This window comes from Carcharhinus amblyrhynchos, chromosome 9 (assembly GCF_965287045.1).
Source record: "Carcharhinus amblyrhynchos chromosome 9, sCarAmb.v2.hapA, whole genome shotgun sequence".
Classification (NCBI taxonomy): Eukaryota; Metazoa; Chordata; class Chondrichthyes; order Carcharhiniformes; family Carcharhinidae; genus Carcharhinus; species Carcharhinus amblyrhynchos.
In genome coordinates this window covers 53,701,361-53,728,156 of record NC_137332.1, presented here as the reverse complement: position 1 = coordinate 53,728,156, position 26,796 = coordinate 53,701,361, and the positions used below count along the sequence as shown (strand labels likewise).

Here is a 26,796-nt window from a genome sequence, read left to right as displayed (position 1 = left end):
ATCCAGAGAGAATGTTAACCATTTTACCATTCCGTGTGGACATGCACTAGGTACCAGCCCACATTCATAATGAGCTTATAGCTGGCTGCATTGTTCGGCTTATAGCACTGACGGAGCTATTCCAATCATTTTCATATTTGGGTAATGGTGTCACTCCACATCTGTAAGAGACAGGAACTGCTATTCTTATTTTGCGGAGTACTAGATGTGATGAAACAGACAATTGCCCCTCGAAAGAAGATTACGCAAGGACTGTCCTATGTCATACACCAATAAACATCGATTGATATCAAATCACATCACTCTTAGTTATATCAAATGACTTTGACAAACGAAATAGGGGTGCAAAAAATAATCGTTCCAGCAAAATGAGGAAAAATTTAATCATGTCGATGAATATGTCCATTCTTCATCCTATGGTTTTCTGTTTTTGTTTCCCAAGAGGAGGAGACTGGATGAACCCCTTGTATTATATCAGTGAAAGGTCCTTTGAGACACATCTAGCCCAGAAAAATGTCAGCATAACCTATATAAAGTGGTCCTGGATTTTTTTTTTAAATTTACAGCCACCTGAAGATTTTAAGCCTCCAGAACAAACTGAACCATCAATCACATAAAGATATTGTATGACTGCAATAGGTCCTCGACAATTAATTTGAAAAAATAAATAGATCCGATGTTTTTGTTTCAGATTTCCAGCATCTGCGGGATGTTTAACTTTCCCTTGTCATAATTAGAAGCAATTTTTAAAAAAATGAAAATGGAACAAAACTGTCAACAGCGACATAACCAGTAGAAATTCGAGCCAATAACTTGGATTGTTCGGACTAGTTAGCAACATGTGCGCTTTCATCGTTCCTTTAACAACGCGTAAAAAGGGCAGGGGGAACTTGAGGTTGGCGCTTTAATGAAAAACGTCTTTTGACACTGACCTTAATGGGCAGAGCACATTAAACAGTACTTGGATGAATCCCGTCAATGATTCAATAAATACATTTTAAATGTCTGTCCTTTAGAATTATTCTTCAGGTATTTTAATAGGAAGAGAGGTGATTGTTACCCGTGGAGCATCCTTGACAGTACAACGCCGCTAATGCATTAATTCAAAAATAAAATATGTATAACGTTATTGTAAATCTGTTGAGCCCCAGATGTGGGAATTTTTGTTGGGGGGAGTGTTAATGGGGGTAAATATTAGAGACATTTGTGTGTTGCCTGAACCGGTTCCACCAAGGCACCCACTTCAGCCTTGCAGAGCTTATGACATCTGGCAAACTGCTTCAAAATAAAGGTTTTAACGCGATTTGAAAAATAAACACGCGCGCCCGTTGGAGGAGCAATTAGAAACCGTACAATATCAGGTTAATAAACTTCCTGGCGAGTTCATTTGACGTTTCCTTCCGCGTCTATGAGTTCGACTTTAACAAATAATGGGGGGGGGGGGAGAGGAGGTTTAAAGCTTTCTCCAAACAGATGTTGATGGAAGTCTCAATTCAATGATATTTGTAGATGAAAAAGACAGACATATTGCACTGGCACCGAGTTGGCCGCCCAAATCTGGGGAAAGGGTCTGGAGGGAAACTAATGATGAAAAAAAACGTCTACTCCGTCTCAGTTGCCTTAATTAAATGCATGGAAAGAACCGAGAGGCTCACATCTGGTTTCAATATGGATCTCTTTGATGGCATCAAGTGTTCTTTTCCCATATCAGGCCGCTGCAAGTAATGGGATGTCTATTGCAGCTAGGAGTCCAGACTCCTGCCATTTCCACACATGGGCTCCCTTCACTCCTGTTGAGTCCTGTTTCTGAAGCCTCACGCAATCTTTGTAATGAGTGCAGGGCACTGCAAAAAAATAATGACTTCATCCCTGGTGCTATCATATATTCAAGTCGTTTTAATAAAAATGACAAAGAGGTGGACTCCAACTGAACTTTTTAAAATTGTGTTTTTTTTTGTAAATGCATTTAAAAATTAATTTAATATTTAGAAATTGTCAACCGAAAAATAATAAAAACGCCTTTCCCTGAAAGCTTCGGTGTTTTTCCCCTCCCCCCTCTGATCCGTCTCTCTCTCTCTCTCTGATCGCTGTTGCGTTCCCTGTACGTCCAGTTATAAAAGTGAAACAAAAGCTAGAGGGAAAAAAAACTGGCCAGGCTGCTCGCATACAGACAGGCAGGCTGTAGCAATCGCAGCCTATCTCTCCAAGCCGCTGCGCCCCGCCAATACCTAGAGACGCCGGAGCCTCGTACACGTTCAAACACAAAGGGTAGGGTTTTTTAAAAGATCTTCAAACACTTCCGAAATGAAAGTTAGGGCCATCGGATTAGCGTTTTACTCGCCACTTCACGTTGATTCGCCGCGGCTTGTGTAGGTGAGTACATGGCCCTCGTAATATTTTCTTTTGCCTAAAGCAAGGAACTATTTATGGCAGTATGCTCAGGGAAAGCGGATTTTTTTTGAGGGGGAGGGGAAAAGTGCCCAGTGATTGGTATAAAACATGCAAATTAGTTCTTTAACCGCAATGCAAAACAAGTCTGGCTGACTTGACGGGATAGATAAACAAGCTCACTCTTTGATGTATTTTTCTGGCTGTCACTTTCTCGTTTTTATATATTTTTCAGATAATAATTACGTCCTATTACGAAATACAAAGGGATTCGAGGGCAGATTACAAGAGAGCAAAGGTTTCATTTGCCCGCTCTAATCAAAGTGGTGGGAGTGCTGTGATGGAGAGGGGTCTGTAGAACGTCAGAGGCACAGAACACAGGGGCTTTGCCACGTAATTACAGGCTTGTATTAGCAGAATCTCGTCTCCCTGGGGTCGCCAATTTTAATTTATTCGGCGCAAAACAATCTCTGGACGGCACTCTGCTGGCTTTTGAAGTGCCAGAAAGGCCTTTTTTTTCCCTTGCAAGGAGGAGAAGTACTGCACACTTCAGAGTTCCTCCCGCCCCGAGTCTTACAGCAAAAAAAACGTTCCTTCTCTCCTGTGTGTGTCTCCTTTTAAAAACTAGAGTAAGTTGAGAAACCTCACTCGTGTACATCTGCAAAACATCATTCTTTCTAAACTGATGTCACCTATGTGAGTCAAGGAGAAGGAAGGACAACTTTTCTTCAAGTTCTTCTGAAGTTGGCTATGTGCTGCTGTTGCATGGGCGTCGGAACAGCTATCAACTTTAAGGAAAGTTTGCTCATTTTTTTAATTGTTTAAAAGCGTTTCGAGTCTCCCGGCGTGCATTCAAGTGTGTGGAGGTCTGTTATCTGACTACGTTCGCCTAAACTGGAGACGAAGTGCGCCGAGGCTCGGAAGGTTGTTAGAATTCGCAGTTACAATTTTTGTTTCCCAAACAAAAAAAAAGATTTTTTAAAACATCTTAAGCCATGACCTCGAGTTATCCCCATGTAATGGACAGACAGACGTCCTCTGTGCCCAGTCGCTTGGAGAACACTATCACGGCCAACATAGACAATTTACAGTCCAAAAAGAACTTCACGGTGAGTCACCTGCTGGATCTGGAAGAAGTGGGGGATATGAACCTTCAGCAGGCCGACGAAAGTGTGAGTGAGGCAGGCAGGAAACTGCTCGAGTCCCCGGCGGTGACCAGCGGCAGTGACACTCCCCAACAAGAAAGTAAGTGTGAGCAACTAAAGAAAGAAACACAATAGGGGACACGGGGTTACTAACGGGATTATCACTGTGGCGCAAAGAGGGATCATCGCATTAACACTTATGTGTAAATGTCATAGAGCCGTTTGTTATTACCAACGTGTGGAGATATCGCTTGGCAGAGTCCCGAGGCGCCTATTAGGAGGCAGCTGGAGATAAGAGTTTGGGGGGAAAGAAATGTAGAACAATCATTTCTAAAAAAAACAATGACAGTGCAGGATCTCACCGTTAATAGCAGGAGTCCCCACATTCCGCTTCCTTTTTAACTAAATAATAACCTTCCCATACAATATAGCTTTATGCAAAAGTTCACATCCGATATGTAGAGGAGAATGTTCACTGACACCAAGATCGAGTACCGTTCGCCCGGCACGCTGAGTTCGAACTAAATAGTGTTTCATAAGGAATTCAACTAGTGCAGGTATGCGGAGAGATGTAGAGGCGACATAACGGAGCGAGAAACGGGGCTGCCGCCAGCGTTGGAAAATTGGAGTATTTTCGGACCTAATGTCACAGTGCAATGTGAACACTGGTCAGGCTCTTAGAGGTTGATTTGATGGTTCACACTACTTCAATGAAAACTATTTCAAGGACATGCACAAGTGGATAGTAACATTGAATCCAGTTGCTTTGAAAAGTCAAAGCACCTTTCTAAATTCGAAGCTAATTGGGGGAGCGAAGGGGTTCAGGGCTTCAGTCATTCAGAAACCTATCGCCTCCGCTCGGAGGATCAGACTGCACTTGATGGTTCATTCTTCCAGGGCATGTGTAGGCATTACAAGTGGACGGATTGAATTTGACAAAAGTGCTTTAAGTGTCCCCACAGACAACAACACTGGTAATGACAGCTAATCTGATTAGTTTGATAAATTGATTTGTCATGCATCAGCGATAAAAGACGACATCTTTGTTTTCAATGAATCATGCCTAGCATGTAAAGCTAAGGAAACATTTACTTCTCATTATCCACGGCAACACGGCGGCCAAAACACAAGCGTTCCCCGCGCGCAAAATAACTGATTTTGTCACTTATAGAAGTAAAATAACCATCATCTCCAGTAAGATTTTAACTTCCTGTGAGCAAAGAGTCGCAGAGATGAGTCTATATAGGATTTTGCATGCGAATGACTTTAAAACTGTTTCTCACATTATGAACACGCAGGCTTTTGCGCACACTTGGGAAAATATCAGTTCAGACACAATTTAACCTCCAACAGTCTAATTCAACATTTTATAAAGTTTAAAAAACTTAAAAGGACTAAAAAAAACTTTAATTGGGTCCTCTTCCACTGCTGGCACCAGTTTGCCAATAAAAGATAAGGGAAAAGCGTGTAAAATTCTCAGTTTCTTTCATCCTGATGCTGTTAAGATAAAGATTGTTAGAAGTTTTCCGACTGCCCATGGATCAGAGTGAGTTTGATGCTGTGCCTGATTGATGTGAGGTGTTTAGAGCGTGCCTCGCGCTCTCTCTCTCTCTTTCCCTCCAGAGACCTCCACTGACCATTAGATACGGCTTAGGGAGCGAGTTCAGCCTGAATTCATCGGCCCCCACCCCCTTTACATCTCTCTGACAGCACAGCAGATGTGGATCGGCGCCGGCAATGTGCCCCTGACCGGAGATCTGCCTTGATCCTCTGGTCTGAGAATCTGCCCCAAGCAACAGAACGAGCCTGACATTCTGAAGAAGGCCCCGGGAAGTGACTGCTAACATTTTATAGTTTATAGTTCTTCACTACATTTTAACTACCCAATTATGAAACATTTTGATGGTTTAAGGACATTTTGTATCAGTAATGCGTTTCGCCGTGCCAGTTATTAACCCAGGAGGCTATTGTAAAAGAGGAAGGGAGTCTGGACTGATCAAGTTAAACTTTGTTTTCAGATGAAGGCCCGACCTTCCCAATAAAGTATTCATGGTTAAAGGCCCAGAATCACCCACTGGCCTCCTATTTGAAACAATATTTTATAGCATTAACTATCACATTTAAACCAAAACCACCAGAAGGTAATTTGAAGATATCGTCCTGGATTTCGTCCCGCTTATCCCACCAGCCAGTGTCATTCTCGACGCAACATATTCCGGGGGAGACCTCCATTCTTTTCACATAAACTCGAGTGATGATCTATTCAATCTGCACATTTCACACATTTGATCACATAGCACACCAAAATGTGGCATTTGGGGACTGACTCGTCACAGAAGCAGAACGAGAGCTGAATAGAGGGAAACAACGTGACATCAGTTCCATACATTGGAAATATCGATTGCTATGTATTTTTCTGCTGGCGAAGATGTGAGGACTTCTATTTGGAAAATACGCATTGAGCAAGAGTCTAGGTTGCTCAAAGTTTAGAAGAATTGACATCATATTAACGATTCACAATGCGTAAATATGTTTCAGTGACACTCCTACCAACAATAGCATCGTTATGTAACCTTCCAGCAGCCTGTATTTTTAATATAGATTAAGAGGCAAACATTCCGATTTGTGTTCGCAGAGACGGGGCGTTTGCAATTTGTTTATAGCAAGAAAAGATGTTATTTATTAACCCGACTCACAACCTTTAATTATCGGTTACAGATGTAAATAATTATTTAATATGTTTGACAGAAAGAATCATTTTGGTAGAGGTTGGTAGGTCTCTAGTGGATTTATACAGAGATTGTGAATTGCTGGAGGCTCGATCTGAACCACTTTCGTGCTGAATCAGTCCGTCCATGATCTGTTACCCTAATGGAGCCGCCAAGAAAATCACAAAACACAAATTAACACGAAGAGAACTGGAAGATTCGTGCATAATATAAAGGAACCATTAACATGCAACAATGTTAACAGCATTGTAAAACAGGGGAGGGGGCGGAATACACAGCATGGACCACAACAGAAATTAACGATCTTTACACGGTCTAAATACACAGCGCACCCAATCGAATAGTTCTTCAGACAGCATTACGCAATCGTCAATTTCTTCAACTAACCTGTAACACACGCCCATCAGGCAAACTAACTGCATCCTTAAATCGATGTCCATAAAACCTCTTACTAGAAAATGGCTTTACCTTGAAAATTCACTCTTTACTACATGCCAGACATCCGCCATGTATAGTTGGCAATTTCTTAATGCAAATGTGTATCTATTGTGAGATACAACTAATTTATACAACTGTAACGCACACTCATCCTTTGCGACATTGTCTATATGTTAGGGCACGGCAAAACGTCGATAAATCTGGAATGCTCGGGGACTTTGCCACAAGTCTTGATTTTTCAGTGATGGAGAGGTAGCAATTTCATTGCAGCTTAGTCACTGAACGAACAGCCATTTGATGGGCAAAGAAAATATATTAACTAAATATTTCTCTAATCCCCATGCAAGTTTCCTGTGCTAGGAAGTTCCCTGTCGTGGTTTCAGTTCCAGTTATAGCTCAGGGAACCTGTAAAACTTGCGACAATATTGATGCTCAGCACGGTTTAATCCTCTCATCAATCAAAGCAAAGGCATGGTTTGGAATTGGGAATTACAGATAAAACAAACGGGGTATTCTCTTAATGGAAAGGTGCAGCCGCAGGCATTCAGGAAATTAATAAGGTTCGAAAAACGTGGAGAATGAAAGCTCAGTTGTGATTTATAAACTAATACCATTCCAAAAGGGCTCGAAAGGCAGCGGGAAAGATTCATCTAATAAATTGAATCAGTCTCATCCCAAGAATGCGAAAATCTCAGAAGGATAGCTCAATGGGGCTGCTTCGTTTAATAAAGGATTGCTAGGAAATATAAGGAAGTTTCATCTGGACATTTGCTACTCATCGAATATGTTTGAGAAGCTTTTCAATGTCGAGTCTCAATTCCAAGTGTGAAAATCGAAATGGGAATTATTTGCAGTAAAAAGGGAAACCTGCATTTTTATTTCATCTTTCACTCCATTTCAACTTTGAGGCAGTCACAGAAGGGTTTTTTTTCTTTCACACAATGGTAGCGAATTCCTTAAAGACGCAGGCGCTTCTCCGGCTAAGTGAGATAGAGTCTGGCAAATCAAATTGCGGTGGTGTTCAACTAGCAAGTTCTTGAGGTCCCTGTACTTCGAAATAGAGCCTTTGTCTCTTTTAATTTTCTGAGTGCTAACTGATTAAACGGTGCGTGTAATTCTTTTTTATGGAGTGTAGGTGATAAAATAAACACAGAGCAGAAGAAAAAGCGGAAGCAGAGGAGGAACAGGACCACCTTCAACAGCAGCCAGCTGCAGGCTCTGGAGAGAGTCTTCGAGAGGACGCACTATCCGGACGCTTTCGTACGTGAGGATCTGGCCAGAAGAGTCAACCTCACCGAGGCCAGGGTCCAGGTACCTTTCATTCTGTCCACTATTTGCATTGGAGTTACAATTACTTGTTACAGTTCATTCGCAACCCACTTGATATAATTGATTGGGGAAAATGGGCAATGAAGTAAAGATGTGTTTTCACAGACCGCTCACTGACCATTTACCGTTGCAGGGTCTTTTGCTAGGTGTTTTTTCATTGTGTTCAAAGCAGCTGATCACCAAACGATTTTGCCCAACTCTTGGCTTTCAATGAAGTAAATTATGTAAGTTGAAGAGATTTAAAAAAACAAAGGCAGCGCCTTTTTATTTACCTCTAATATTGCACAAAATAACAAATCATTTCGCTAATATGGAAACACGGATACTTATAGGATGAACCAAAGCTGTATTTTGGGGATGCTGATTTCCTCCAAGTGACAGCCAGACCAGTTTAGATATGAACACAGAAATGTTCGCATATCCCTTTATCCATAATGTGCACCAATATTTATCATCTTAATACAAAACGTACGAAAACCAATAAATATTGGTGTTCAGAATTGCAAGAATTTCCTTGCCATGATTCATCTCGAATTCCCTGATATCTCACCGACACTGTCTTTACCCCTTCTTAAAATCAAAGCTCAAACACTGCAAGTGGCGGTAGACCTTGCGTGGAGCTCGGAAATTCTGGAGAATGTTAGCATATAAGCAGTGGGATACAGCATCACTGAAATTGGAACCGGACATTCATTCATCTCGCTGGTCAGACCCTGCGTTCAACCCCAAAAGTAAGCGCAGAGTTAAGTAGAAATTTGAAATATAGGTATATTACTAATATCATGGTAGGCCACTCCCTGCTGTCTGAACATGACTGCACAATATTGGCTAGTACATTTCCGACTGGAAAACAATATTTTATCTCTCTGGGTCCGAGCTCTGGTTTGTTTGACGTTGCAATTTTTCTGCTTTAATGTTCTGTTTAAAACTACTATATAATCAGCCGGGATTCGTGAGCAAGAAAACTGCCAGTCAACTTAGATATAAAACTATTGCTTCAAAAAAGTTGTAAGGGCTTCATGATAGGAGCTATGTTATAGCTGGAGCATGCATTGTCCGTTTTACTTGTCCTTACCGTATGATTGGTCAATGTAATATTTAAAGAGGCATTAATGTGCATTTTCCTCTTTGAAATTTCATAACTTTTCATTCAGGTCACGCTTCCTTTAAATGTACTCCAGATAACACTTCGTGCCAGGCAATAATATAGTCACGCATGCTGTAGACTGGGAGTGGGCTGCTGGCGGAGTGGTTGTGGGGGCGGGGGGGGGGTAACATTTGGCCATTCGAGAAGATAATCATTTTGCGGAATACTAATGAAAAAGTCACTATTTTGCCTCTCACCTCAATTTACAACACAAGTGAGAGCAAAAAGTGAATTCCAAACCGTACATTATTCGATTATCCGGTTACAATCGATACTTGAAACTTGTTTCTTTTTAAAAAAAATCCTATGTACCGATTTTCATTGTGAGTAGAAGATGTGTGACACATGACCCCAATACACAGCACACACAAGACCCTAAGAAATAGGAACATGAGTAGGCCATTCAGCCCTTCGAACCTGCTCCGCCATTTAGTTAGATCGTGGCTGATCTAGCACTCACTAAGTTCACTTTCCTGTCTTATCTCTGTAATTCTTGATTGCAGGTAGAGAATGTGCGCAGTATGTGGGTAGAATATACAGCAGTAAAATGCGCACAGTACAAAGGCAGCATGCACACATTGACAGAGCAGACAATCAATGCAAGGTATTTAGTGCTTCTAAGTATTTGCTAAAGGCCAAAAAGAATCTCAATTCAATATTAGAATTTCCAACAGCTCTGGAGACAGTTCTTGAACTATCACAGATCTAAATGTAAGAAAGCTGTAGGTTAGAACTGTAACTGAAACAACAGGTATCTTCAGACTGAGAACCAAGTCTCCAAGCTACTTGAGCATTTTCCAGCATTTGCCCTTTTTGGTCTCCAAGCCACGTGATGGATAATAATAGAATAAATGAATCAAAAATCAGGAAAGTCACTACAAATATCGGTAGATACTCTTATCTTCACTCTACCTTCAGCGGTCGAGTGTTGCCTAATTTTACCCTAACGTTCTTCTCAATGACCAATACAGATGGATGGTCAAATACGCTGCGTTTTTTGGAAGGGGTAGATTACACTGAGGGTAACGTGAATCTGAAATAAAAACAGAATTTGCAGATCAGGCAGCGTCGGCGATAAAGGAGTTAACATTTCAAGTTTGTGACTATTCATCAAAACCTTTAGCAGAATATTGCCTGACGTCAGGTCCACATACTATTTCTCTATACCCTCCCACTCTGCGGAAAGTAACAATACCTTCCTCCCGCCACCCACTGCTCACCATCATCTCCATTGTCCAGGTCAGACACTTCAGTACATTATCCTGGCTCCAGACAACAGCTTCGCAACATGAACGTGCCCCCATGGTAGCCTCTCAATTTCCAGACAGATATCCCTTAAGTTTTATTCTAATGTATTAAAATGTTTGCATCCATTTTAAAAATTAAATATTATTAAACGTCAGAAAGCTACAAAGAATGAATTTGTCAATATGTTTAGATTTTAGACCGACAGAAAACTATGAATTCTTGCAGAGGTCAGCAAAATCCTTCAAGTTGGACCGAATACTCTCAAACTTTCTGCGTTGACCTGCTCATTTTAAAAATCTGTAATACATAACATTGCTTGTTCATAACACTGAGTTTGGTTTGGCAAACCAAGTAAGATCTTATCAGCGACTAGACTCCAAAGTAATCCCAAAATACTAGAACATTCCAATCTAGTGCCCAGTCGCACAGTTGACAAGGTACTGACTGAATTGTATATTTACAGGAATCAGAAAATGATGAAAAAATAAAATAAACTACAATTTATATATGCAACTAACTCCACATGTGAGAACGTAAGTTAGTTGCAATTTGATTGTAAAGAAATTCACTTATCAGGCCCTGCATTTTCGCCATATTTTAATATGTCAGAGTGGCTTTAACAGTGCCTGAAAAAAAAAGGATCATGCCGGCCATTTATTGAGGTTGTTTTGAGATTGGTTAAGAAGAATTTGTACAATTTACTGAACATTGCACTGCCCATAAAATATGATTGTAAGTAACTAGTTTTGCAACAACTTTTGGCCCTCAGTAATCCAAATTAATGCTTTTCACAGATCCGGGTAGGCGCATGATAAATATTGTGCGAGATTGGCACAAGATATATTCTTTTAAAAATCCAGATATTGTTGCTCAGACGTTTATAAAGCAGACTTTAAATTAATCACAAACGTGATATCCATCTTTCCATATAATGTAAATCCTCCCTCCCCCACCAAACACATACACACAAACACACACACACATGCATACACACCGCTTTCATTTTGTCGCTAAGTATAAAGGAGAAGTTTAGATTGGTGCCTTTCCCAGCAGATTTTTTAAACTGCTAGGTAAGGAACTTGCTGAAATAGACAAATAAAGGAAACAGGCTGGTTTAACTGCACACTATCTGGGAACTCTGTTAGATTATAAATCTTCCAAATAAACATTTTAGGAAATGAACCTCAAAACGGTTATAACACAGAAATATAGAAAATAAAAGCAGGAGTAGGCCAATCAGCCCTTCAAGCCTGCTCCTCCATTAATTTTGATCATGGCTGGTTATCAAATTCAATAACCTGATTCCGCCTTTTCCCCCATATTCCTTGATTTTTTTATTTATGGGGCAGCATGGTGGCACAATGGTTGGCACAGCTGCAGGGACCCAGGCTCCATTTCTGGCTTGCGTCACTGCCTGTGTGGAGTTTGCACATATTCCCTGTGTCTGTGTGGGTTTCCTCCCACAGTCCAAAAATGTGCTGGTTAGGTGAATTGGCCGTGCTAAATTCTCCCTCAGTGTACCCGAATAGGTGCCAGAGTGCGGCGATAAGGGGATTTTCACAATAACTTCATTACAGTGTGAATGTAAGCCTACTTGTGACAATAAATAAACTTTAACTTTAGTTTTACTTTTTAGTGCCAGGAATTATACCTAAATTCTTCTTGAAAATCACTCAACATTTTGGCCTCAACTACTTTCTGTGATAGTGAGTTCCATACATTCACCACTCTTTGGGTGAAGACGTTTCTCCTCACCTCAGTCCTAAAAGGTTGACTCCTTATCCTCAAACTATGACCACTAGTTCTGGACTACCCCACTGTCAGGAACATTCTTTCTGAATCTACTCTGTTGATGGAAACTTAGAAAATAAAAGCAGGAACAGGCCATTCAGCCCTTCAAGCCTGATGCGCCATGTGTTTAAATGTAAATCCATCCATTTGAGGAACCTAATCAAATGGAACATGCACCCTGAGAAATTATTATATCCAGAAAAGTCAGTTGTTTTAACAAGATAATCAGCAAAATCAATAGATTATTTGGTTTCTATCAAATCTAAGAATTCAATTTGTGGGTTACTTCTGTATGTCCTAAGGATAAGATCAGCTTGGAGTTTATGGATGGTGATCTTCTGGGTTAATCCCAGTGAATCCATCCTTTGTGTTTTGTTAATAGATTAATATTTTGTGTCCTGTAATGGAACCTCTTTGGAGATTGTGTCAGAAGTGTCCTTTCTCCTAATGAAATGAAGGTTCTGTACTGAATATTACACTAGGACAGACATTTTGTATGAATTCAGTATATATCCCAGTATATAAGGAAATGAGTGAGATGCCTTTGTTAAAAGTGAACTAGTATTATCAGCCAGAAGTTACAGAAGGTTAAATGTTTTTGCATTTATTATTTTGTTCTCACTTTTCTCCCAGGTTTGGTTTCAAAACAGAAGAGCAAAATTCCGACGGAATGAGAGAGCCCTGCTGGCCAGTAAAAATGCCTCTATCCTCAAATCATACAGCGGGGAGGCGGTGGAACAACCCATGGCCCCGCGTCCAGCGCCCAGAGCCCAGGATTACCTGTCCTGGGGAACGACATCTCCATATGGGTAATCTCTTATTGGTAATACAGTTGTCATCTCTAACCACAATGCTTGCAAATTGTCCATAATATAAACATAACCAAGTCTTCCTGAGTCAAGTCTCCAAAGGCTCAAAATTAACTGTCCCACAATGATTCCATAGGTAATATCATCTATAATCTCATAAATATAAATGATTATATACCATGCTGTGCAAATCTATTTCATCTCACACAACCAGAGTTAATTTGCAAAATGACAATAAAATCATTTGCCCTGATGCATCCTCTTGGTATAAATGTAATTTAAAAATGTATTTCAATATAATTACTTATGAAAAAATGAGACAGATGCAGAATAATAAATACTGGTGAGGAACATAATTAAATAATCACATTTACTGACATAACATTGACTGCATTTCAAATTAGTTCATTGTGGACTTTTCTCAGACATCTGGAGAAAGTGAATTATGTTGTATAAATGCAAATGATTGCTTTATAGTGGAAAAGGAGGGAGCATCATTACCTGGAGGAAATGTAATTGAGATCCTGTTGATATATGGAGAGCAAGGCATCACTGGTTTATTACTATCATTGGCATCCCAAAGTATGGTAATAGCCTGGAGCTCACGCATTGGTAGCTGTTGCCTGTAAAATGAATTGGTTCTCAAAATGGTCACAGTGTTTCATTGCTTTATTTGGCATTGCCATCTAGGTTGAGAGCGGTTCTGTGCATTTAGGTTTTCTCCTGTTGACACTGTAGAGGAAATTTAGCGGAAAACTCCAGGGAGCGAAATCCACAGCAGCCCGATGTCCTATCCCCACTTGCAAATCTTAGGGCCTCAATGCTGAAGTGTTTAAACAAATCTAAAATGACGAAGAACTGCACCTGTGCCACATATGTTTTTTGTCCATCTGAACTTGACGGTAAGCAGCTAGTTATTTAAAGCAATTAATCTACTTCAGATGATCAGTCCTCACAGTAGGTAGACTGGCAGTAGCCATGCTTATTAGTTGCAAGACATCAGTGGCAAAAGGACAATTAATAATGGCAGGGAAGTAAAGTACAATCATGGCTTCAGAATTTTCAAAACTCAAGGAAATTAGGATTTGAGGAATTGCACTGTTCATTGCGACAACCAGGAGTTAAATCATGCACGGACTGAGTTCCTATATGGGTGTGAAACAAAATGGGACTCTCATCCACAGACAGTATTCAAATCCAAAACCATTATTCAACAGATTTAAAGATGGATGATATAAAAAATTTATTTGATTTCAGATGTGTTTATAGTTTATTGACGTCACAGGAAATCTAAATTCAAATTACAGCCATACATATTTCTTATTTTCTAATATACTTTTACTGAATTTTCTGCTGAAATTGTGTGTTCTTACCACATACTATGTATTGTTTAAATGGCCTAGCTGGACATATGTGGAGTCCTGAAAGTGTTTTGTTGGGGACACTGAACATTCATTCGGGAAATATATTTTGGACTTACAGTTAAAGTCAGCTCTAAGATGAGGATTTGGATATCATGAAATTTAGATGATCCCAATGCCAATGCTCTTTGTATAAGAATCAAAGCTTGGACATAAATGCTCCCCACAATGTAATATGTAGTTCTACAAAGTCCAATAAAAATCACCCAACTGCATTCCTCACAGCAGTCACAGTTCCTTAAGTCCAACTGTTCCTCCATTGATAAACTCCTCTGAGTGACAAGATTCTATGTTGAACATCCATTCCAGGACTTCAGCACAAAAGTCAGGGCTGATACTCCAGTCTGGTACTGACGATAGGCTGAATGTATGGAGCTGCCATCTTTCAGTCTGAGGCCCCATCTACCCTCTGAGGTGGATAGCAAAGATCCCATGGTCCTATTTTGAAGAACAGCAGGGGAGGTACCCTAGGTGTCCTGATAAATACTTATCCATCAGTCAACATGACAAAAACGAGTTTGCTGTCTCTGGCCATAAATTAGGAGAGGGGAATGTGCAACAGGAGTTGGCATCCTTGTACACCAATCAGTGAAGGCAAGCATGCAGTTGCAGCTGGCAGTAAAAAGGCAAATGCTATGTTGGCCTTCATAGCAAGAGGATTCGAGTACAGGAGCAGGAATGCCCTAATGCAATTACACAGGGCCTTGGTAAGGCCACACCTGGAACATTGTGTGCAGTTTTGGTCTCATTATCTGAGGAAGGGTGTTTTTGCTCTAGAAGGAGAGCAGAGAAGGTTTACCAGATTGATTCCTGGAATGATGGATCTGGTGTGTGAGAGATTGAGTTGGTTTGGATTGTTTGCACTGGAGTTCAGAAGAAGGATGGCGGATCTCATAGAAATCTATAAAATTCTAACAGGGCGAGACAGGATAGATACAAGAAGGATGTTCCCAATAGTGGGGGCATCCAGAAACAGGAGCCACAGTCTCAGGATATAGGGCAGACCATTTAGAAGTGAGAATTTCTTCACCCAGAGAGTGGTTGCCTCTGGAATACACTATTACAAAAAGTAGTACAGGCCAAAACATTGAATGTTTTCAAGAACCAGTTCGATATAGCACTTGAGGTGAATGGGATCAAAGGATATGGGGGAAAGGCATGATGAGGCTATTGAGTTGGATGATCAGCCATGATTATAATGAATGGTGAAGCAGGCTAAAAGGGCCACATGGCCTCCTTTCACTCCTATTTTCTATGTTTCTATGTAATATTGCTGCAATACTGGCTGTAAAGTGTTTTGAGATGTCCGGTGGTTGTGAAAAGTGCTATATAAATGCATTTTAATTTTAATGTGTAACAACGTTATAAGAGCCATTTAAACTCTTTTTGAGGTAAAAATTGAAAGGAATTCTGCATTTCAGAAGTTTCCCCAAGCTTCTCCATTGCTTCGAATTACTTACACACCACTCACCCTACGTTAAGTATTTGTAAATAACATAGTTGTGTGAATGCATTACATTTCTACCTTTATTATTTATAGAGTCCAAGAGATTGAGTTTAAAACAATCATTACTGGCTATTAATTCCACATCCCAATTCCTAGAGGTCTTTTCAATTGTAATTAGATTCTGTAATTAGGTGGTTAACTTTTTGATGGTTCATCTCATGTTAGCCAGGGTCCAGCTGCTACTTGTTAAAAGAGTTTGCCCTTTGTTAATTAGTGGATTCAGTAAAGAGATCCTTCCCGACTGCATTCCTCACAGCAGTCACAGTTCCATGCATATCAAATATGCTGGATGTAAATACAAGGCAATGGAAATATTGTTGTGGAGTATTGCAATTTAGAGCTGGATCATATTCAATAGTTAATTGTATCTAATCATTTTAGTATTTGCTTTATTCATAGTGAATATACTTTGATTGAATTGAAAACTTTATGACCTTCACCCGCTGTCAGTATTCAAACTTTTAAGGTCAATGACAAGTTAGGATAAGCATTGTTTTTCGAAGGGAAGTGCCACTTAATTCTAAAATTTATACAGTGAAATGCAATCTCTCACTTTCCTTTTTTTGGTACAGTTTATATACTTTAAAACAGTTAGGAAGGGGCAGCATGGGTGCTGACAGTTTCCATAGAGGTATCTAATAGGACATCATTAAAATATGGTATAGTGATTTTGTTAGTATAGAGAGTTTGTTGCAGCTACAAAATTTCTACCAATTATTTTAATGAAATAGAACATGAAGTTGTCACTAGAGAGTTCTATACAAAACATATGCTTCAGTTACCTCTGACCAACAGTTAGGAGGCACAAGGTGCAAGTGAACAGATCTCCCCTACAGCATAATATATTTGACACAATTTAGCCTGGATTTTGAAAGGAGCATTAACTATGAAATATATCTTATTCTTAGGGTAAAGTGCAATGTTGTAATACAGTAGAGCAAACATTTCCTTTCAATTTTACACTGATGTACATAAAAGCAGACAGCTGAGTGCACAACCAACTGAATTGTGCAAGGAGAAAGGAATTTAGCTTGAACCCAGGTCGAAAGTTGACATTATTGTTGACCTATTGTGCAGTGAAATTTACCAAAGCACCAAAAAATAAAGAACCATCTCCAACACTCAATTAAAAAATGTTTGACTATTATAAAGTCAGATGCACAAAGAAAACATAATCTTGCTTTTTGTTTCTTTAAGTATTTGCTTCCAATTTACAAGTGAAATAGAACAGAAATTATCACTGACTGAAAGCTACATTACTTCAGTGTATGGTGACCACACTACTTACTGTCTACCCAAGTTGCAAAGCAGAACATTGACCTATGTAAATAACTGCAGTAACCATGAATCAAAGAATACAATTTACTTAATAATTGCAGTTAAAACTATTGTCTCTAATATGTCATTTTTTGTGGAAACTACTGAGTCAAATGATCAAACTCACTTGTAAATATTAAGAATTAGGAGGACAATAATGTGAACAGTATTGTCAAAGAAAAAAAATCTACTTACGATTGTGTAATTTACTTCAATTGGGCACAGCGTGAGAGATAATAGAAGGAGTTTTACCATCCTACCTGCCACGGGAAACGTAGCAGGTGAGGGGTGGACCATACAAAGGTCCATTGACTGCGGATGGGATTTTCTGATTTTTGGGTGAGCTTGGCCAGAAAATCCCACCCAGTGTTTTTTAAATTTTTTTCTCCCATTTTCCCTCCATTTAATTGTCCAGTGACATTTATTGTATCTGTTTGAGTTCAGGTAGTCAATATCTTCCGCACCTCTGACACTATAGCTTAGAAACCAGTAACTGGATGATAGAGAAGCATGGCTTGTGTGTAAAGTAACCCTCCCTTTGGGTAATAATTGGTCATTCCAATATTGTGGCTGTAATTGATAACTTAGCCCATGGGGGATTTGAAGACAAAACAGCTTCCCACCGTTCAGAGATATAGAACAGACAATTAATGTTAAGGTTATTTCCACAAGGGCTTCATAGGTTCCAGGGTCAGCTGTTACAGCACAGGATTAACCCCATGAAATGTTAGCTTCACGTTACGACTAGAATGGCAATGTGCATTTATATAACGTATAAACATGTATTAAGACCATTCAAAGAGGTGTAACCTCACAAAACTAACTTTAGGTAATCATTTATCCATCTTTCAATTGTGAACTGTTTACATTCTAGTCCATTAATACTTCCAGGTCAGGCAAGTTCCCAAATTTCTAATCCTGAACATATGTTTTCCAGCCTGTGGAGAGGGATCTCATTGTGCATAATCATTATTAACACTTCATATTTTGAAGTAAACAGTACTGATCCCTTCATATAACTCATATAATCCATATAGTCACGTATGCATATCCTATCTGCTCTAGATGTTCATCTAATAGCTGTCCACCAAGAAATTAACATGTGAAAATCCTTACCTTCCTCAGCTTTCTCTTCCTATAATCAGCATGCTTTCAAGCTCAACATTACCTGATTAATACTTCTGGATTTATTATATTTTCTGTTCTGCTCATTTCAACTTCGGTGGTGTCTTGAAATATAACCTTTGAATACTTTTTGTGCTTTAACATTATTAGCACAGAATCCAAATAATCTATCTTCTAATTAGTGGGTGGGGATCATAGTTCCACACCCAATTTCCAGATATGAGCCAGTAGTCTTGTCTGCAAAACATTAATCTATAGATCATGTCTATCCACTATTATTTTCTATATAACAGTTACTCAGTAATCAACACATTATTTGAAAACTACCTCAGTGGGAAGCAACTTATTTCTACCAGTAAGACTCATCTTACAGGTCACGTTTCTGGCAAAACTCCTACCATTGATAATTTTACCATCATGGTCACTGGGATGGAGAGAAGAAATTTCACACCAACATAGCTTAATCAAGGATTTGCTTTTATGATTTGCTTTTATAGTGCACTTAGTGAAGTGCAAGATTCCGCTAACTCCTGATGCACCCGGTGGCAGCCCCGAATAAGTCTATCAGATTTTCTAAGGCTGGACCGAGTAAAAATGGATCTTCCTCATGACTCACTTTAACCAATGTGAGAGATGGGGTGTCAGCTACTGACACTCATTTTTCCCTGTGTGAGAGATATGGGTGTCAGTAGCTGATAGTCCTTGCACTCCAATAAGTGCAACATAAAAGCAAATGAGTTTGTATTATCATTCATGCATCTCACACACTGTACATCTGTCCTGCCAGCCGATTTTCCCCATTATTTTTGTACTTTGTTTCTTCTATTATTTCTTTTCTCACATGGGCCCTATGAACTATGATCTCTGACAACGAAGAAGCACACTGCAAAGCTAGTCCCAATCTGCATACCATCAGCTAACAGCTTCAGGTGTATGAGACAGTAGACTGCCATTTTTTCTAAACAAAATAACTGACCTCCAATTAGCTCCTTCCATGTTGTGTAAATTTTGCAGGTATCATGAAAAAAATCATGAGCATAAATTGTTACTCCTAATCTCTGACAAGGCATATTATCTGAATTAATACATTTTACTTCATCCCTTGTTTGTTTTCCTTCACTTTTTCCATTGATTTCCTCAAACAGTTCCACCAACTTCACGCTCCAATATTTCATCCAAGTGACTGCTCTTCATGTGTGAATAGCAAAATATCAGTAACTTGCAAAATCTCATTAACTGGCCTGTCTGGAGACAATACACATTTCTTCAACCTGTGCTTAACCCTCTCTCCACTCACATTGTCAATACCTTTAAGATTTGATTAACTGTAAAGAGTTGCATTCCAACCATTATTTTGTAAATTGTGTTTGTGTCTTTATATGCCCTGTTTGTGAAAAGAACTCCCACTTACCTGCAAAGGAGCAGCGCTCCGAAAGCTGGTGGCTTTTGCTACCAAATAAATCTGTTAGACTTTAACCTGGTGTTGTGAGACTTCTTACTGTGTTCATGTGTGAACACAGGCAGTGAATGCTGGGCGTGGAATTTTACTGCAGAAGGTATCACAGCCGAGCTAGATATTGTCCTCACTTGACACCTAAACATGTACAATATGTAGCAGGAATCAATGACTAACAACCATTACAGCAGCAATTTACATTTATGTAGCAACAGTTATTAGCTTGTGGAACACTATTTCTCCCTCACAAAGCTGGGGTTACTGAGATCTTTGTAGCATTGCAACAGCTGATGTCCCATTATCAGTTGACTGAGCACAGCTCAGTGATGAACCCTCTAACTTTTTTTATTACTTAGTGTTACAACAGTCATTGCTTTTACTCACAAAGCCATCTGAGAAGCCCTGAAAATGTAAATCTTCCTGTAAATGATCATGGTGCAGAATATGTTTTAATAATATACTTCACACCTACCCTACAACCCCATTCCAGCGCACTTCTTAATATGTGTATATGTTATATGGACAAAGACTGTCATGTGGAATAACCTGAAAAATAATAATCTATTACCACTATTGCCATTTTCACTGCCATTGCTTTCAGAAACAGCTTTGAATATACCTTTTATTTGTCCCAAGACATCATGATATTAGTGACAATAAATTCCTTGCCCCACCTGTATAGATTGTATCAGTAATTTCCACATGTCCGCTTTATATTTCTTCTCCTGTTTTCTAGTCAGAGGGGAAAAAAATAACGCATTGGAGGCAGGATTTTCACAGCATCCAAAAATTATCTCTTTAACAATGGACTCTGTAGATTTAAACATCCTTAACATGTAGGCTAATGGCTGCTGTCAATAATTAGAAAGCACACACTCGCATGCACGCACACATGGATGCACGCACATAGACATCGTCACAACATGCACACACGCTTGGTTGTAATGCTGACTATATGCAACACAATCTGAAATGTATTTATTCACTTGAAACTGAAGTTATTCATTTGGAATGATTGCTGTGTCAATAATCTGATGTCAATAGAACCTTATCAATAACCAGTACATCAAGGGTAATTTCCACATTTTCTGTGCACAACCTTTCTAAACAGACTCTATACACTTGAGGATCAACCATACCCTACTGCTAGTCTCTTTGGCCGCACATCCTATTGGACTCCATAAGTCCCATCCACAATTCCTCTGTACACAATGGGTATGTATCAATGACATTAATATACAATGTACCCATATGCCTAGATATAAAGAGCACTGATCAGTAACACTCAGGCAATGTACATCACTTACTATATAAAAGCTGTGATTCAGATTTGTCAGAGAGCATAGTTGACCCATTTGTTATGTATCTGTTTGCCCTTGGGTTTCCTTTTTCCTCTCCCTTTCTCTGTCTCACTCTCCTCTCGCACATATATTTAATTACACACAAATTAAACCTTTATTTTTCTCCTCTCTATGTGGATATGTTTATTCTTGTAGTTATCTAAGTAGAAGTATTAATTCAACTGAAAGGGAAGTTACTACTGAGAACAGATATGTTATCAAAAGAAGACACAGAGACAGTATAATTGCCAGCTACGTGATTTTTAACATACATCATTGTTAAATATATGATATTTTATTTATAATAGAACAAGTTTTCAGCTGGAAAAATAAATGAATGTTATCAGTTTAACTTGTTTCAGTAAGGTCTTCTTTCCATAATGAGTTTAAATCTACATTAAAATAATGTTTATTGACGATTATTTTAAGTAGCTAATACAATTTACATTTTTATAGCATTTTTAATATAATTAAGATCCCAAGATGGGATATAACAGGAGCATTATAAAACAAAATATGACACTGAGCCACATAAGGAGATACTGGTCCAAATTACCAAAAGCTTGGTCAATAAGGTAAGTTTAAGCAGTGTGTTAATGGAGGAGAGTGAAGCAAAGAAATGGAGAGGTGTCAGGAGGGAACTCTAAATCTTAGGTCCTAGACTACTGATGATTAGAATTAGATAAGCATTGATTCTTGGAGGATTATGGGTGATACCATGGATTGATATGAAAATAAGGATATGCATTTTTAAATCAAGATGTTGCCTGGCTTGGGATCAATGCAGGTCAGTGAGTACAGTGATGTTAGATGAACAGGACTTGATGCAGGTTAAGAAATCATTGGCAGTTTTAGATTACTTCAATTTTTTTGGAAGGTAGAATGTGTGAGGCCTGCCATGAGTGTACTGGAATAATCAATTCTAGACATAACAACAGAGTGATTGAGAGTTTGAGCTGTAAATCATTAAATCAGTGGGACAGAAGACCTACAGTGTAGAAGGAGGATAGTTGGTCCATCAAGCTGCAACAACAGCAATCCCACACAGGTCCTATCACCATCACCCCAAGTATTTACCTTACTAGTGACCTGACACTAAGGAACAATTTATTATGGCCAATCAACCAAACCCACACATCTTTGGAGTGTGGGAGGAAACCAGGGCAACAAAGAAAACCCACACAGACACAGGAGGAATGTGCAGACTCCACCCAGACAGTGGTCCAAGGCTGGAACTGAACCGAGGTCCTTGGCAGTGTGAGGCAGCAGTGATAACCACTGTGCCGCAGATCACCCCTGAGTGCTGTTAGGAGTAGTTATGGAGATGAAATAGGCTATCTTTGTGACAAAGTGAATTTGTGGCCAGAAGCTCACCTAGGGTTCAAATAACACACCAGGACTATTAAAATCATACAAACCTTCAAAATGTACTATAGCTGTTTCTGCACCATTTACAACAGTGTTGGTCATCCTGACAGCCTGTTATGAACATTTTATTTGTATGGTTTATAAATTGAAATCATGGAAGCATGTGGGTTATTTTCAAGTGAAAAACAGGGAAAGACTAAATACAAAGATAAGAATGCCGCATTTAGGAAAGTAGTAAGATACTATGATTTAGAAGCAGTGCATTAAGAACAATAATGTTCCGTGGTGAGAGTTTGAAACTGTGTTGGTGAGTTATTATATCAGGTCTCTAGTTTCCATTGATTAGGTTTAGCTATACTCTACTTTCAGCATTGATGCAAGGGCTTTTACCCATTTCTTAAACAGAAACTTTCATATAAATGACTTATAATTTGGTGGTGATTTTAATTTTATTGGGTAAATGACATCTCCTTACAGGCACAGACAGTGGGTAATGAGGAGGTTTCCCCTCAAATTAGCAATTGTCTTCTTTTTGGTTATATCCCATTCGCCCCGAGTTATTTATAAATGGTATTGGTTTTGATTTGCATTGCTTGCATTTCAGGCAGGCCTGAGTGCAGCCAATGAATATTAGTAAAAATAACATTTGAAAAGATCCATGTGATCACTATAATTTTAATGCTAATTTCAAGCTAACAGATCAATCAGCATTTCACCAAATTAAACATTTTAATTAGCAGTCTGATGATGGTGAAGGTTACACTGTTCTACAATGTGATTTGAGCACATGAGTGCAAGGCTCAGACTTGTCTGAGTAAAGGAAGGGTGAAAACATTAATCAGCAATACCAGCTAACATAACTCTAAAGGGAATGCTAATGGCAAATCAGTAGTTGCGGCACTGTGCTCACATTAGCTTCTTAAATAAAATGCATTAAAAGTAGAAAGAGTTTCAAAATATATTAGAGTTGAAGCAATGAAAATTTACTTAGTCAATCACGGTAGCAGTGCTGAACTTTGTAAGTGCTGTTGACATTATAAAACAAATAAACAAAATAATCTAAATTAAAAGCAAAATACTGTAGATTGGAAATTTAAAAAACTCAGCAGGTCTGACAGCATCTTGAAAAGAAACAGAGTTAACATTTTGAGTCTAATATGATTCTTCTTCAGATCTGCTCTGAAAAAGTATATTTATTTCAGAAAATAATCTAAAAGTTGATTCATGGAGCTGAATAATTTCATGGTTTTGGGATTGGGCTTTTTCCTGAATTTTTGCTTGATTAGGGCAGCCATCACCTTTACACTGTGTGACAAATACTATTCCTTACATATTCATACTGTCTTTTGGGTCATTAACATCTTGAACTTCCTTTGAACCGCAGAGATGGCCTTTGTGTGGGTGGAGGTAGTAAAGATAGGTAGCAAGATAGTGTAATAAAGAGCCAGAGATTCTAGGGACCTTCACAGTGTATTCAATGAGTGAAAGATCTACATGCCACATTTAAGGCAAGTGTAGGAGCTTGTAGTGGGATCTACCTATCAGGATAAGTTAAGTGACAAAGATAGCTGCATTCTGGGCTGCAAGGTAAAGAAAACTAGAAACAATCAGATCACCCCTGTATGAAAATAACAGTTGGAGAATGCTTCTCTGAAGTCCAAAGCTTTACTGGTTTCTGCTTTTTTCTTCATAAAATGCTGAACTTGGAAAGGGTACTTTTAAAATTTATAAAGTGAAATACTGACCTGTAAATTCTTAGAGTAACGTCAATAAGTGGACATGTTCCTGGTTAAAGAAGTGGAAATCTGAGAAAGCATGCAGAAATTCCGACTAACTAATGACTATTTCCCTATTGATCAAATGGCACCTTACGCTCAAAAAATGCTACCATCTGGAGATTTACTTCCAGCAATGCTATGGAGGGATGGTGTTTAAGATTTTAATATCTTAAGGAACCAGTAAATTAGACATGACGTTTGGGTGTTACCTCAGCCACAGGTATCCTGTTACTTATTCAGATTAAGAAACCATTCAATGGTTGGAAAGCTAATTCTGGATATGTTTGCGAACCTTTGGTCCACATCCCCGTTTGCAGCTGTAGGAGTTCCACGATTTCTCTCACAATATGTTGCGGGTATGCTGTAAACTTCATTCTCTATTCACTTTGCCATAGGTTGTGATTCAATTTAGCGCCAGAAATTGTTAATGGGTCGCTAGCTACACCCTTTCACTCCCCAGACCTGTGTATCTGCAGTAGAGGCGAATTTAAAACAGTGCGAATGCCAATTGAGACGGTTATAAAGAATTAATGTTCCCAAAATCGCTTGTTTCAGAAAGTTACTTAATTATTACTGTTGCACTGAGGCCTGTTTTTCGTATGAAATGTTTCAGACAAACAAATCATCTTGGGAGAATGGAGAGAATTGAAATGTGTTCGATTGCGAACGGGTGATTTATTTTACAAGATAGCTATAGCATTTGTTTTGTCAGTAAGTGCTTCCGAGTGAACATAACACGTTCTCAATTTCCCGGATATAAAAGTTTCATAAGACAGGATCTTTATTACTAAACACTACTCATAATTTCCCTCTACATAATATGAAAAACCTGCTGAGTTAAAGTAAAGTTAAAGTTTATTTACTAGTCACAAGTAGACTTACATTAACATTGCAATGAAATTACTGTGAAATTCCCCTAGTCGCCACACTCCAGCGCCTATTCGGGTCGATGCAACTAACCAGTTTGTTGCATGCATAAACATGCTCTAAATTAAAATGATATCAAAGAAAATGTGTGTGGGGGGCCTAGTTAATATTCTGTGTATTTGTTCCGCAGTGCCATGGCCACATACTCCTCCTCTTGTGCTACCACTAATCCCACTCAAGGAATGAATATGGCCAACAGTATTGCAAACCTTCGTCTCAAAGCCAAAGAGTACAGCTTACAAAGAAATCAGGTGCCCACCGTAAACTGAGCGCCCTTCATGGACTACAGCAACCACGGGTCCGTCCATTCCCTGCAACCAGGCCGCAACAGCAAAAGGTCTCAAGGAAGGGACAAGAACACTCAAACTACAAACAGCAACCAAATACCCAATACAACAGGCAAATAAAAACATGGACACGCACGAATACTTGACCTGTATAGAGCCAGAATTGCTGACGCGTTTCATCCCTGTGGATTTTTAAAATAAAGATAAGAGTAAGTATATATTCCAGTTTTGTCAAAACCTTCTCCATCCTGGATTTAAGAAATACTGGGACACAATTTTCAAACTTTGGCTAGACCAATTGCAAGATTTTCTTTTGTTGTGCGTATGTTTTAAAGGGGCTTTTATTGGGTCTCCAACCGAGTGTTGTATTAAAGTTATATTGTATTGTTTCTCTACAGATTTTACATTTTGTATCCAATGACAAGGTTATTGTTAGCAATGCATTTTTTTCTATAAAGGCAAGCTTGATATGGCAATTTTTTGTTGATCAAATATTTTTTTGAAATAAGGCAAATCTGATTTTCTATTCTGTCTACGTCTGTAACAGCCTTTATAACTGTTCTTAAAGGAGAAATGATTCTTTGGTGTACAATAAAGTAACAAACACTCAACGACGTGGGTTTATATCTGACTAGAAATGCATCAATAAATTATTACGAAAATATAGTTGGTGCCAAACGGGTCTTTTTCAAAATTAATTTGTTGTACAATTTCATTGCAATAATGTATTATACGCTCGAGCCAGGTAGAAAATAGACCGTGGCCATTTATATCTGAGTAGCTCAGTTAACTGTATATATACACAATTGATATTCCGGACTGAATTTACTCGTCAGCTGTGTTTGTTGCTTGAAAGCCGAATTTCTAAATTTCAGCTGTGAAAGTCATCAAGATTACTGTACAAAACGGTCCAATCCCACCCCCCCCCCCCCCCCTCAAATCCTTCCCCATCTCTCTCCCCAGTCACACTCACCTCCCACCTCAAACCCCTCAGTCACTGCCAGGAAAGGAAGCCAAGGTTAGCTGTTGTAAACGTTCCTCGCATAATTTACTGAAGGGTGATTTCTACAGAGATTTGTCCAATGTAAAGAAAATTCAAAGTTAAAACAGCCAGGTACAGAGCACTTAGGAGTTGTTAAAGCGGAATCTGCTATTATTTGGAGTTTATGAAAACACTCCCCATAAAATGAATTGAATACACCAATACATGAAAATACCGCATCTAATTTAGTTAGTCTAGGCCTCT

General features: G+C 39.0%; 1 protein-coding gene across 4 annotated transcripts; it reads left to right on the top strand.

Annotated features, from left to right (window-relative positions):
• Positions 1–2,160: 2,160 nt before the first annotated feature.
• Positions 2,161–26,214, top strand: prrx1b (paired related homeobox 1b). Of its 4 annotated transcripts, XM_080196588.1 has the most exons (6): positions 2,161–2,373; positions 2,624–3,633; positions 7,836–8,011; positions 12,849–13,024; positions 20,962–21,065; positions 25,394–25,477. In XM_080196588.1, exons 2-5 carry the CDS (start codon positions 3,384–3,386, stop codon positions 21,032–21,034), a joined length of 675 nt encoding a protein of 224 aa, XP_080052714.1. In that variant the 5' UTR covers positions 2,161–2,373; positions 2,624–3,383; the 3' UTR covers positions 21,035–21,065; positions 25,394–25,477. The 4 variants fall into 4 exon arrangements, with proteins under 4 accessions (XP_080052714.1, XP_080052713.1, XP_080052712.1 ...); XM_080196587.1 differs by lacking the exon at positions 20,962–21,065 and having other exon boundaries at positions 2,161–2,268; positions 25,394–26,214; XM_080196586.1 differs by lacking the exon at positions 20,962–21,065 and having other exon boundaries at positions 25,394–26,214.
• The last annotated feature ends 582 nt before the right edge of the window (positions 26,215–26,796 follow it).

Coding starts and splice junctions, on each gene's coding strand:
- prrx1b (XM_080196587.1), top strand. CDS start 3,384: ATGACCTCGAGTTATCCCCATGTAATGGACAGACAGACGTCCTCTGTG. Junction 3,634..7,835: donor TGACACTCCCCAACAAGAAA/GTAAGTGTGAGC, acceptor TATGGAGTGTAG/GTGATAAAATAAACACAGAG. Junction 8,012..12,848: donor TCACCGAGGCCAGGGTCCAG/GTACCTTTCATT, acceptor CTTTTCTCCCAG/GTTTGGTTTCAAAACAGAAG.